This window comes from Balaenoptera physalus (genome assembly GCF_965194825.1).
Source record: "Balaenoptera physalus genome assembly, chromosome: 4".
NCBI lineage: Eukaryota > Metazoa > Chordata > Mammalia > Artiodactyla > Balaenopteridae > Balaenoptera > Balaenoptera physalus.
Genome location: NC_138891.1, coordinates 145,391,264 through 145,404,503, shown reverse-complemented (window position 1 = coordinate 145,404,503; position 13,240 = coordinate 145,391,264). Strand labels below are relative to the sequence as shown.

The window sequence follows — 13,240 nt, the reverse complement described above, 5'->3', positions numbered from 1 at the left end:
CAGAAGCAGCACATCTGGAGTCTGGGCAAGCCTGGCTGCGAGCGCCACAGGACCCGACTCCCCGGGAGCCGCATCTGTGCCTTGTCCCCCCCTCCCTGCCCCACCCAGCGGACGCCCACTCAAGACAAATCTGGTGACACCCAACGCCAGGCACAAACAGGGTCGGGCCCGCCGACGACTGGGTGCGGGTGGGCGGCCACGGGGAGCCCCACGCGGGACCCTCTGGACAAAGCCAGGAGCAGACGCACAGGGTCCTCCGTCAATAATCCCGACGTCCGAGGGCATGGCCCCCAAGCAAGCCACTCTCCAGTCCCCTGGGCTCCTAGGCCTTCCACCTCCCACCCGCTGGGCCCTTCCTCCCCTCGCCCGCCCTGAACCCCGCCCAGCACGGCGGCAGCAGAGGGACTTGCTGGGGGCCCCAGAGCGACCCTGACCCTCTACCCAGACCACCACCACCCACGTCCTCCCTCTCCCAGGGCTCTGCTGTCCCCAGCCTCAAGTCCCCTCTCCCAGCCGCTCACATCCTGCCCCCCAGCCTCCAGGCAAGCAGCAGGCACCCCCTGCTGCGTGTGGACCAATGTCGCCTCTTCCCTGGGGACCCCGCCCCACCCGCTTCCCCAGAGGGCGGTGCGCGACTCTCCCCGGCCATCTCGACCCCCCTGCGTGGAGCCCCTGGCTCCCTGAGCCTGGCACCTGCTGCTCCTCCCGCCGGATGGCACCCCTGCCCCGGCCACCCTGCCCTTCCCCGCGGCCCCTCAGGGGCTCCTCCCCCAGCCCCCCACCCCCTCCCGCGGGCCCGGCCCAGAGCCCCTCAAAGGCCCTGCCGGGCGGGTACCACAGCCCAGGCCCACGAGCCCCGCGAGCCTTCTCCTGCTGTTTGCATTTAAAATGCACACAAAAACCATGGAACCGTCTGTCACTTAATTTTATTACCAGATAGTCCAAGTTCATTCTGCAAAGATTAAAACCACAGGGCTGTGAACGTGGAAGTCCCTCCGGCTCCAAGACCACAGCCAGCAGGCTCCCAGGCTGGCGGGGTCTCTCCCACCCGCCCTCCTGCTTTCACCGCCCCACCTGCACCTGCCTGACGTCAGGGCTCTCTGCTGGGGGGAGGGCGGCGTCCCCACACGCTTGCAACTTCTCAGGCCACTTTCCGGGACGGGGCCCGAGTCCGCCGCGGTGGACGGCGGCGCCAGGCTGGCACCGCGCCTCGCCGTCCTCCCTCCCTCCATGCCCCCCGGCACAGCCGAGGGGAAGCCCCTGGCGCCTGGGCAGAGGTCGGGGGCCCTGACGGAGGGCATCTGGCTGGAGAAGGGCACAGAGCCACGTCCAGCCATGGTCAGCCTGGAGCCACGGGAGCACCAGGAAGCCAGAAGGTTTTTCTCTTAAAGTAACACATAACGTGCAGTCACTGTTGACAAACTCAGACAAAACAGAAAAGCGTGAAGAACGCCAGCCGAGTGGCCACACCACCTCCTGGGTGGCCGGCACCGAGCTCCACGGACATCCTGGATCCTTCTAGCACCTTTTTTATTGCAAAAATAAATGGGTAGTCACAATACTACCGTGTCAACTGCCTGTCTCACTTCAGTAGACCCGCCTGTGCCGAGGACAGCAGCCCCGTCGCTTAGGGGCTGGTGGAGCAGGGCGACAATGGCAGAGTTGGCCCCCCGGGCACCTCCTCGTGGGCGTCCCCGGAGCTCAGGCGCGCCTGCGCCGCGTCAGGACTGCCCGCCGCCCTCCAGCCGCATCTGCTGGGCCAGCTGCCGCCCGATGGCCTGCAGGGGGCTGGCTCTGTAGGCCGGGCTGGCCAGCAGCTCCCGAAACCGCGTCCTTTCCTCCTCGCTGAAAGAATGGAGAGCAGAAGTCAGCAAACCCCATGCCCTCGGTGGGGGGCTGGGGATGAGCCGTCAGCACCCCCAGGACCAGCCTCGGCTCGGCCAGCCTGCAGGGACACCGGCAAAGGGTGGTCCAGGACCAGGATGAGGGGTGGGGAGTGGGGAAGGCTGTGCGCTGTGAAGTTCTGCTTGGAGCGTCTGGGGGGGGCGGGTGGGCCAAGGGGGTCTGAGGCCCGACAGGGGCTTTGGGCAGGACAGGAGTGGCTGCCCGGGGGCCTCCTCATGGTCACAAAGGCCCCTCATCCCCGACTGTGACAGGGAGCGGCTATCAAAGGCAGCAGATGGCAGGCGCCCTGCACACACGAGGCTCACGTAAGCGGCACCTCCAGCAGCAAGCGGGCGCAGGAGCTCCGGGCCCCAGGGGGGCCATGGCGATGGGGGTGCTGCAGTGGGCCCGCCCCTCCGCAGCAGAGTCCGCTGCGGGGCTGCCACCCTGTGCCTGTCCCTACAGCCAGCCGGCCCCCGTCTGGAACCGCACGGGCCCACAGCCCAGCATGGCCACGGGTGGCCTGGCCAGAACCTCAGGGCAGCAGCTCCAGCACAAGCCCACATGAGCCCATCGTGGCACCACGGTGGGGATGGCCCTGGCCTTGGGCGGGCAAGACGGGGTGGAGGGCCCAGCCGTGTTCTGCCCCCACAGGTACGTGACCGAAGGCAAGGCCAAACCACACTGGGCCCCAGCTCTCTTTGCTGCTAATGGGGAGACTCTGGAACCCACTGGATGACTGACCGCCCGGCCAGATGTCCACACATGCAAGACGCCTAGGATCTGGGCCCTGAGGGCGGCCCCCCAAGAGCCAGCAGCTGCTCCCCTCACTGCCCTGGGGGAAGGGGCTTCCTGGCCCCTGGAGACAGGCTGGGCCCAGAGCTGGCCCTGGCCGAGCTGTCCCCAGCACCCGAGGGACTGGGGTCAGGGGACGCGGCCCGACGCCGGACAGTCCCGGGGGTGGGCTGTGCGGAGGCGGGGCTGTACTCACAGGAGCTGGAACCTCTGCGCCGCGCTCATCCGGCTCCGCTGGGCTGCCCGGGGCCTGACGGCCGCCCTGCTGGGGACACGGAGGCGAGAGTCAGGAGAGCACGCGCCCACCTGGAACCTCCGCCAGAGCACCCGACTCAGGCCACGGTCCACGGTGCACACAGGGCTCTCCTCCGGCGCGAGCCTGGGGGCACGTGCGGCCTCACGGCACCACACGGCGGGAGGGACCCGGCCGGGGCGGAGGGCCCAGAAAACCCGGGAGTCCTGGGCCGACACCTAAATTTAGCCTCCAGACCAGGAGCCCTCATCGCGCATTCAAGTTTCTTCGTAAGTTATGAATGAAAGGTGTTTCTTGTCTCCGCTCCCCGGGTCCCGGCCGCTCTGGGGGCGCTCCGTCCCACTCCAGGCCAGCCTCGGTCCCAGGACACTGCAGCCCTGTTCCTCCAACCACTGACACTCTCTGTGTCCACCCGGGAGCAGGTCCCCCACCGACCACCCAGAGCTCCCGGGAGGCCCCAGCCTTGCCGAACCGGTGGGCCCGGGCTCCCTTCCTCCAGCCAGCGCCCCCAGGAGGCGGCCACGTGCTGGGGGATCAGGAGGCCTTGGGCCTGCACCCCCGTCTAGCACAAGGTAAGAAGGCTTCCCACGGCCGGCCGAGGGCACCAAGGTGTGAACACACACCCAAGAGTCTCCTCGGGGCCCAAGGGCCAGGTGTGGCCAAGCATAGCGGGTGGAGGCACCATGGGGGGGCGAGGAGGGGCAGGACCCTCGCCCGAGCCTCAGGGCACGTCCAGGGCCTGTCAGGCCACTCACAGGGGGAGGCAGGACCCTCCCCAGTGGCGTTTTCCACTGTGGACGGACGCAGGCGGGGTGGATTCCCCGAGGCTTGAAGGGAACTGACCCCCAGCGCTCACCCCAGCGGCCCGGGGCAGGGGCTTTCACACCCGACGCCGGCCCCGGTCCCGCCTGCCCGCTCTGAAGTCCCCCCGGGGAGGGCCCCAGCTCACTCATGGCAGCCAGGCCTGGCTCTGGCCGCACGGCCGAGTCGGGGGGACAGCGGGCAGCGACCTTCCTGCCAGGCCCAACTGCAGCTCTGAGCACACTGCCCGCTGCCCACATGTCCGCAGAGGTGCCTGGGCTGGAAGAGGACCCCAGCCCTGGCTGCCTGGGGAGGAACCTCAGGGGAGCTGCTCCATCTCGAAGCCTGTTTCCCCAACTGTAAGACAGGCCAGTGCGTTCCTGACAGGCGCCCTTCGGCCAGCACTGAGCGCCCAGGTGCGCCCAGGTGGCTCCCAGCTTTGGGGCTCTTGTGCCACCCCCTGCCCCTCCCCCTCTGACATGAATGAGCCCACGTAGCACACCCAGCCCAAGGGGACAGGGGCCCAAAACCAAGCACCAGCGGGCAAACCCCGGAGGTCCCAGGGGCTGAGTGAGCCCTGCTGACGTCAGGTCCAGGCTCCATGCGTGAGGCCCTCCACCTTCGTCCGCTACGACCTTCAGGCCGTGGAGGATCCACTTCCTGGGGAGTCTAATCTTCCCTGATGAGCGCGGCCCACTGGCAACGGCACTGTCCACTCACTGGCTCTGGCCTCAGGGGCCCCGCGGGCTCTCCAGGGGGCCTTGGTGCCCGGTCAGTGCTGGGCGGCGCCCACCCGACCGAGTGTGGGGAACACCTGGACCCGCTGGGCCCACTCAGAGCCTCGGGCTCTCCCACCACCACCCTGCAGCGCCACCCAGGTTTGGGACAGGCTGGGAGCAGCCCAGGGCCTCAGTCAGGGTGTCCCAGCTGGTGACTGGGGACGGAGGCCTTGCACTCGGGGTCTGGGCTCCCAGGCACAAGGCTGCCCCCCAACACATTCCACCCAACTCGGATGCCTGGGGGCATGTCTTGAAGTCACCTGTCAGCTGGACCATTCGTGCAACCTACTGCTTTTAACAGGCACCCCTGGCGTGAACTGCCCTGAAGGGCACCGCCTTCTCCCAGCTCCAGGAAACCCTGCCCTTGTGAAGGCACAGAACAGGCCAAACACCCCATGCAGCAAACATCCCAGGGCTGGGCCTGCTCTAAGAGCTGAAAGACTGAGGGCTGATGACATGGGGACCCCAACCTTGTGAATGGGGCTGGGGGCTCCCAGCCAGGCATCACTTGGCCAGAAGGCCACAGGAATGGAGTGAAGGGACCACAGGCAAAGCCTGCAGGCCTGCTCGCCCACGCCCCCCAGGGCTGGAGACTGGTGGGCGTCCCCACACGTCCTGGGCAAGACCTCTGTGCCGCCCCCACAGGGAGGGAAGACTGGACACTCCCGGGCCCTCCCCACGGTCTCCCCACCTGGCTGATTTTAATCTGTATTCCTTCTCCGTAATAAACTTTAACTGAGTGTAATGGCCTTCTGTGAGAATCATCAAACCTAAGAGTGGTCTTGGGGACCCCAGACTTGCGGTCGGCATGAGAAGTGAGGATGGACTTGCAGACCGTTCCCCGAATTTCACAGGAACACACCTGGGTCAGGACACACACGTATGTCCCTGCTGTCAGCTGAGAGGACCTAGAAGCAACCACACCCCAGCCACAGTCAGCACACCAGCGCCCAGATCTTGGTTTCCTACACCACTTCCAACGGAAGGGACCCGGGCTCCCTGGAGAAACGCCGACTCTCGGACAGGAGCAGGAAAGGCCCGGGATAAGCCTGGAGCACCTTGTGCCGGAGAGGAAGGAAAGTGCTCGGAAACAAAACACAACAGCCCCCACGGATGGGTGTGTCGGGTGGACAGCGGAGCCAACCGAAGGAGCTGCCAAGGGCCAGAGCTGGAGCCGGTTCAGCAACGGAACACAGTCGTATTGGATCGTGGCCCGAAGTATAAAGCAAACACCCACGGGTCCAAACGGACATAAATAAGTGATTGATAAGGAAACGGGGGAAGAGGGAATCTGCTCTGCGGGAGAATCCACGTGGTTCTGCAGACACTCCGTCCTCGGGGAGGGGAGGGGAGCGTCCCCCCTCCTTGGGTGCGGGGTGTGCACGGCGACCTCCTTCCAGAGGACAGTGGGGAAGGGGGGAGCAGCTGCACAGCGGAGAGACCTGACAGACTCACCTGCGCCAGGTGACCAAGGTCAGCGTCCACGGTGCAGGTCACGTGACAGCACGCACCCCGGACGGGACGTGATGAGAAAGGCCCTTCCCCGCTGTGGGCTTCACTGAGGGATGCCCTGAAAAATGTCTGACTGGCCCTCAAACCTGTCAAGGTCATTAAAGGCAAGAAGGTTGGGACTTCCCATGTGGCACAGTGGTTAAGAATCCGCCTGCCAATGCAGGGGACACGGGTTCGAGCCCTGGTCTGGGAAGATCCCACATGCCTCAGAGCAACTAAGCCAGTGCACCACAACTACTGAGCCCGTGTGCTGCAAATACTGAGGCCCATATGCCTAGAGCCCGTGCTCCGCAACAAGAGAAGCCACCTCACTGAGAAGCCCGCGCACCACAACTAGAGAAAGCCCGCACAGCAACAAAGACCCAACACAGCCATAAATAAATAAATAAATAAATCTATTTAAAAAAAAAAAAAAAGACAAGAAGGTCTGAGAGACTGTCACAGCCCAGAGGAGCTCTGAGGGGACACATGACTACATGTCACGTGGGGTCCTGGATGCAGTCCTGGACAGCAGGACACCAAGGAAAACTGAGAAAGTCTGAATAAACTGTGAGCTTTTAATCGATTATTATTTTAAGCTTATTATTTATAAATCAGTGTTGGTTCCTTAATTGTGACAAATGCACACGCTGATGTAAGACGTCACAGAGAGGAAGCCGTGTGTGAGTTACACTGGGACTGTCGCTATTATCTCCATCATTTTTCTATTTATATTCAAACACTGTTCTAAAATAATGTTTACTTAAACGAACAGCTCTCCAGTGCCAAGAGGCACTAGAGGGGGTAACGGTGACCCCGGTCGACCGGAGGCTGGGGCTGGGAGAGCAGCTGGGCCCCCGCAGCCCCACGCGGTCCTCCTCGGGCTGCCGGCCGCGGTGTTTACACAGCTCTCTCCCCTCGGGGAGCCCCGAGCACATTTTTCAGATGAGAAAACTAAAAGCAGGGAGAGGATGCTTGACCGGGTCACATTTTTGTTCAAGAACCAGGAATGGAATGTGCATTTTGGGTTCTGCTTCCGTTGCCAAATCTCAGCTCTGGTGGCCACTCCTCATCTGGACCTGATGTTCTGGGCGCTTCCATCCCGGAACCGGCCTGGACCGACCATCTGGCTCTGCAGCCAAGGGGCCCTGAGCGTGTCCCCTGCCAACCCCAGATCCTTCCTCCTCAGAGGGGAATTCGGTAGGAGAAGGAATTATTTCAAAAAGGCAAAATTAGAGATAACACAGTAAACGATGGTGGTCCGGCAACTGTGACAGAACAGAAAGGCCCTCCAGTTGCTGCCTGTTTGTCCTAAAGCCGAGGCCGTGGTCACACCTGCGCTGGCGCCTCCCGGCCAGGCCAGGCAGCCTCACCCTTGCTCGGAAACGGCAGCCCGGGCACAGCAGAGGGGCGCGCTCTCCTAAAGCACACAGGTCCCAGGGAGGCAGGAAGGGCCCCAGGAGGACGGCCAGTCCTGGGAGGGAGGCGGCAAAGGCAGCAGCTGCGGCTCCCAGAAGACGAGCAGGGAGCACGGAGCCCGGCGGCGGCCCGGCTGAGCGGCTCTGGCCACGCGGCGGGAGAGCAACTGTGCTGCCCGCGTGCCGCCGGGCACCCGCTCCCGAGGAGGCCCCAGGGCCCCCGGCTCGTGGCTGGGCCTGGGACAAGGGTGTCCAAGTCAAGACGGGCCTCTGCGGGGTCAGTGCCCGGCCCGGCCCCCCGCCTGCTCGCCCTCCCGCCCTGGACAAGGCGGCAGCCCCGTGGCCAGGACACTCACCGCTGGCCAGCCGTCTGCAGCTCCAGCAGCTCGGGCAGGGCGTCCCTCAGGGGCTGCAGGTCCCCCACCACCACCGTGGCCCTGCGCCTCCGCTCCGCCTTGAGCTTCTGCTCTGCCAGCCTCGTGGCTTCGATCTCTGAGGAAGGGGGATAAGGGGTCAGCGAGAGGGGACCCAGGAGGACAAGCGCCCGGCCGCTGCCCTCAGCGACAGAGGGTCCCGACTCCCAGCCCGCAGAGCCTGAGCTCGGCCGGGACCCCGGGGGCGGGCTGGCTCCGAGCGGTCTGCTCCCCTTTATCCCGGAGGTGGCTGTCGAATTACAGGCTGATGAGGAGACGGGCTGCAGGCGGGGGAGCTGCCCGAGAAGGCCGGGCCCGGCCGCGGGAGTGGGGTGGGCGGAGGGAGGGGCCGCACAGTCAGAGCAGCCGGCCCCCTTCCCCTCTGCTTCCCTTGTGCCTCCTAGGGGCACGCCAGGAGGGAGAAAGAGGTCCCCACGGGAGACGTCAGCAGGCAGGAGGGTCTCCAACAAGGGAACAGGGTGAGAGTGGCCAGGTCCAAAGCGAGAGGGAACACGCACCGCGGGGTCTCGAGGGGACTCCTGCACTGGTGGGGGGGGGCCTGGGAAGAGGGGTATGGGTACTGGGACAGACCCTGGGGAGGGGGCGGCGGGGCCCGGGGGTCCAGGGTGCCGAGCAGAGGGCAGGGCGCGGACGAGCCGGGGTGAGGCTGCCCGACCGGCAGGACTGCGGCCTCTACAGAGAAGGGGTTCGGCAGGGCTTGGACGGGGACATGGCCTCAGGATCTGACTTTCATTTTAAAATATATGTATTTCAAAATTGCTAATAAAACACGTACTCAAATGTGTTATTTCCACAGTGTGGCTCGTGGAAAACGCCAGCTCACTAGCTTCTGTGCAGACCTTGCTCCAGGGAAACTGCCTGAATCTGTGATAATTGATTTGTTGATTGTTCTGCATTAGATTCCTTAAAAAAAAAAAAAAAAAAAAGGCTCTGCTACTAAAAAGCTTGGAAATGAGGCTGTGATGTGATGGATTTGGGACAATCAGACTGGAGCCTGAGAGGCTCTCCTGCCTCCCAACTGCACGAGGTTTATTGGGCTATAAATAACCAGGCTGCAGACTGAATCACATCTAAAAAGGGAACTGAGAGCACCTTCCTGACACGCAGCCGACAGACTCACAGCCCAGCCGACAGAGGCCTGGAGACGCCAGCAGAGAAGCGTCAGCCAGCGGGCCAGGCGGGCCCGACGCAGGGCGTCTCCCTCCCGCGGGGCTGTGAGTCTGCAACCAGTCCTTCAGGCACTGTGGCCGCCCGGTCACCCCTCGGGGCAGGTGCAGGAGGCGATGGCGGTGGGCACGGCACCCAGAAGGGCGGTGATGACACCAGGCACGGGGCAGGCCAGGGGGAGGGGGACCTGGACGGGGGCCCCACGAGTGAGGACAGACTCAGGACAGCCCACCGATTATTAGTGCAAAGAACATGTGTGCGCTCGGCTCGGCCCCGGTCCGCCCAAGCCCCAGGAGGTGTATGTGACAGGCGAGGGACGTGTGGTGGCCCTTAACGGGCATCCCCAAAAGAGAAGACTTTGTGGAAACAGAAGCTATTGGGAGGCCTGGCAGGGGCGCCTCCTCCCCAGGCTGGCAGTTCACCCTCGCAGGCCCTCGCGGCCCGAGAAGCTCGGAAAGGCCCACCCGGACAAGCCAAGTCAGGGACACACCCACCCCGGTTGCATCCAGACCGGGAGAGCCCAGGGGACCCTCAACTCACCCCAAAGAGCTGAGCTCTGGGGACAAAGACTGCCCATCCTCCCGGGTCCTCCTGCCCTGGGCCCCGGGCCACCCCTCCATGCCAGGGATGTTAGGATGTACAGGGTGACAATTCAGTCCTCTCCATGCTGACAGGATACACAATTTACTTGGCACCTCATCAAGCCGGGTGCCTCTTTCCAGAGAGCCCTGGTTCCCAGGAGGGCCGAGGCAGCAGCGGGGGTCGGGGGTGGGGGGTGGGGGGTGGGGGGCGTGGTTCAGGCAGGGGAAGGGAAGGGACAGGACAGGGTGGGGCTCCCTCCCCGGCTGGCCGGCCCAGCGCCCAAGCTGGGGGACCAGACGTGCAAAGCAGGCCCAGCTCATAGGAGGACGGAGGTGAATGCCAGCAAATCAAAGCCAGAGCATTTTAGGTTAAAAACGCATGGGGTCCACCTAGGACGCATCCAAAGCATGCAAGGACAGCACAACACAGGGACAGGTGCCGGGTGGTCACTGCAGCTGCTGCTTCAAAGGGAAAGACGACAGTCACCACACGAAGTGCCCAAAGAGTCCGACGGAATTCACCGTCCACTCAGGATAAAGATTACAATGAAACCAAGAACAGAAGGAACTTCCTTAATTTGAGAGAGATTATCCACCAGAAATTCCACATCTTGTGTACATCAGACAGACTCTCTGATGAAGCAGGCCACAGAAGGGATGGCGGAGACCCCCGCCAACCTGGCCAGGCGGCTCCGAGCCCAGGGAAGGCGCGAGCGCGGCTCCCACACCAGCCTCAAGTCTGACGCAGCTCCAACTCCAACAGGGCCTGTGACTGAACCTGGGATCTAATTCCAAACCTTATTTTTTAAAAAGACTAAATGTGTAAGAATAGCCAAAGCATTTTTGAAAAAGAACAAGAAACAAGAGAGCTGGCCTACTGGATATTAGAGCAAATTATGAAACGAGGGAAATTCCAACAAGGAGGCGTCAGGGAGGTGGGAACTCGAAGAGCAGGCTTTGCGACCGGCCATCCTGGGTAAGGGGGGGGGGTCCCTCCCTCCCGCTACTCCTAAAAATTACTTATGCAAGAATTAAACACTACAAATAAGACAATTTCACTGGCGTGTGGGATGCTGAACGTGGGAAATTTTTATGGGCTGAAACCCGTGTTTCTCTGTGGTGCCCAGGAGGGCAGGCACCAGCTCCCTGAAGGCCCATCCATCCTGGTCATTCTCTCCTTGCTTCCTTGCCCACATTTGCTAACCTGTAAGAAACTGAAGGCAAGTTCCTTATAAATAGGGTCTGAAACAGAGCTCGCGTGAGGACCACTAGCTTTGTGCACCATCACGGCCTGGGGTTACTGACCCTGAGCAAAGCAGGCTCACGGGACACTGACCATGGTCCAGTCCTCAGCCCCTGGAGACTGGGACCAATTCTCACCCCTTCTAGCAACACTGCAAAGGTTCCAGCCACTGCAGTAGGATGAGAAGACGACATAAAACAGGGTTTGGAAAGAAAGTGGTAAAACTGTCTCTATTTTAAGTAGCATGATCATTTATGTAGAAAATTCTAAGGAATCTACAGGATAACTACCAGAACTAACACACAATTTTAGCAAGACCAGAGGATACAAAATTAATAATGATTAATAATATAATAAATAGAAGAAATCTGGAAAATGAAGCTTTTGTGAATTTCATTTATAATAGCTTCAAAAACTGTAAAACAGCAATAAGCTTATCCAAAAAAAAAAAAAAATCTAAGACCTCTACTCTTCAGACCACATGACACTGATGACAGAAATTAAGGAAAATGTAAATAAAACGGGAGAGATACCACGTTCATGGATGAAGACCTAATGTTGTTAAAATGGCAATTCTCCTCAACTAACTGATCTACAGATTCAAAGCAATCCCTGTCATTGCTATAAAAGGTTTTGTTGGTGGTGGTGACGTTCAAGAAATTGACAAGCCTGTGATAAAATTCATATGGAAATGCTACGAACCTGGACCATCCAAAGCAGTCTTGAAACAGAGGACCTGGGACACAGGACTTCCCTTATCTGACCCCAAGACCTGCTTCACAGCTGCAGCAATTGAGACAGCCTGGTACTGAGAGGCTATCTGACTTTTCACAAAGACACAAAGACAACTGGATGAGGAAAGAAAAGTCTTTACAACAAATTGTGCTGGAACTGAAAAAAAAAAAAAAGAACCTGAACCAGGACTTCACACCACAGACAAACATTAATTCAAGATGGATTAGAAACCTAAACGAAAAAGCCAAAACCGTAAAGTTTTTAGAAGAGTAGAATTTATCCGCCTGACTTGGGACTGGGCCATTTTCTTAAACAAGACGCACACGCACACTAACCCCGTAAGGAAAAAAGACAAATCAGCCTCCTCAAAATTAAACTTCTGTTCATCAAAAAAAAAAAACTGTTAAGAAATTAAATAGACAAGTCACAGTCTGGGAGAAAATTATTTGCAAAACACACCTGACAAGACTGGTCTCCAGGACGGAGGAACTCCTTGAGCTCAGTAATAAAGAGCCCAGCAAGAGCCTCATGAAACAGACCCTGGGCCTCAGAGGGCGCCTCAATGGGCAGCAGCACGTGAAAATGCCCATTCACCATGACAACGGGCACCTGACGCTCAGCAGCTAGGACTGCAGGGACAGACGTGCCGGCACAGCCGTGGAGCAACCACAACTCTCCCACGTTGCTGGGGGGGCGCTAAACGTACAAACACAGTAGAGAAACGTCTGGCAGTTGCTTATAAAACTAAACATACACCTGCCCTATGACCCAGCATTCCATTCCAAGTATTTACCCAAGAGAAATGAAAACATATGTCCACAAAAAGACCTGTAGAGAATGTGCATAGCAGCCTTATTCACAGCAGCTAAAAAGAGAAGACAGACCAGGTGTCCATCCATAGGAAAGTGGACACCAAACGGTACGTCCACATAAGGAAACACTTCTCAGCAACAGAAGGGCACAGACTACGGCTACACAAAGCACGGATGAGCCCAATGCCAAGCTGAGCAGAACAGCCCAGACACAAAAAGAACACATCCTACATGACTCCTTTTAGACGATGCCTGGAGCAGTAAAACCTAAATTCTGACCTGAAAAAGATCAGACGGGGGCTACCTCTGGGGGAGTCGGGACTGGGAAGGGGCACGGGGCATTTCTGGGTGATGGTGATGGTCTGCACCTTGAAGGGGATTCTGGTTGTACAGGTGTAGGCATTTGTCATACATCACTGAACAGCACACTTAAGATTTGCATTTCACTGCATGTAAATTTTACCTCAAAATAAAAACTAAAAAGAACCATAAACAAATATTGAACTCTAGCGGAATTATTTGGGAGAAAGTGTGCTGAAGTCTGTAATTTACTTTGGAACACGTAGCTAAAACATGGGTTGGTGTTTGTACAGACAGATGGGATGGACAGAGGAACAGGCATGTGATAAAGAAGTGAGGTGCTCACTGTAAAATGTGGATGGTGGGCATAAGGACGCCCACTGTAAAATTCTTCCTACTTTTCTGTACAGAACTTTTCATAATGAAATACTAAGTAAAATCAACTTGGGAGATGTAGCTAAAGCTATATTCAGAGGCTGACATACAGCCTTTCATTCCTAAACAAAACATACAAAAATAAATACGTCACTAAAACAAACCTAAAGAA

General features: G+C 59.4%; 1 protein-coding gene across 3 annotated transcripts in view; it reads right to left on the bottom strand.

Moving 5' to 3' along the window:
* Window positions 1-907: 907 nt before the first annotated feature.
* The window catches only part of SLX9 (SLX9 ribosome biogenesis factor), a 29,612-nt gene continuing 17,279 nt past the window's right edge, over window positions 908-13,240 (bottom strand). Inside the window, exons 4-7 of one of the 3 annotated variants that reach the window (XM_082460716.1) lie at window positions 7,778-7,913; window positions 5,375-5,420; window positions 2,876-2,941; window positions 908-1,845 (exon numbers count right to left, since the gene is read on the bottom strand). In XM_082460716.1, coding sequence (XP_082316842.1) covers window positions 1,702-1,845; window positions 2,876-2,941; window positions 5,375-5,420; window positions 7,778-7,913 — 392 coding nt within the window. In that variant the 3' untranslated portion in view covers window positions 908-1,701. Of the gene's footprint in view, window positions 1,846-2,875; window positions 2,945-5,374; window positions 5,421-7,777; window positions 7,914-13,240 lie in introns of all 3 variants that reach the window. The other 2 variants (XM_082460717.1, XM_082460718.1) reach the window with 2 other exon arrangements.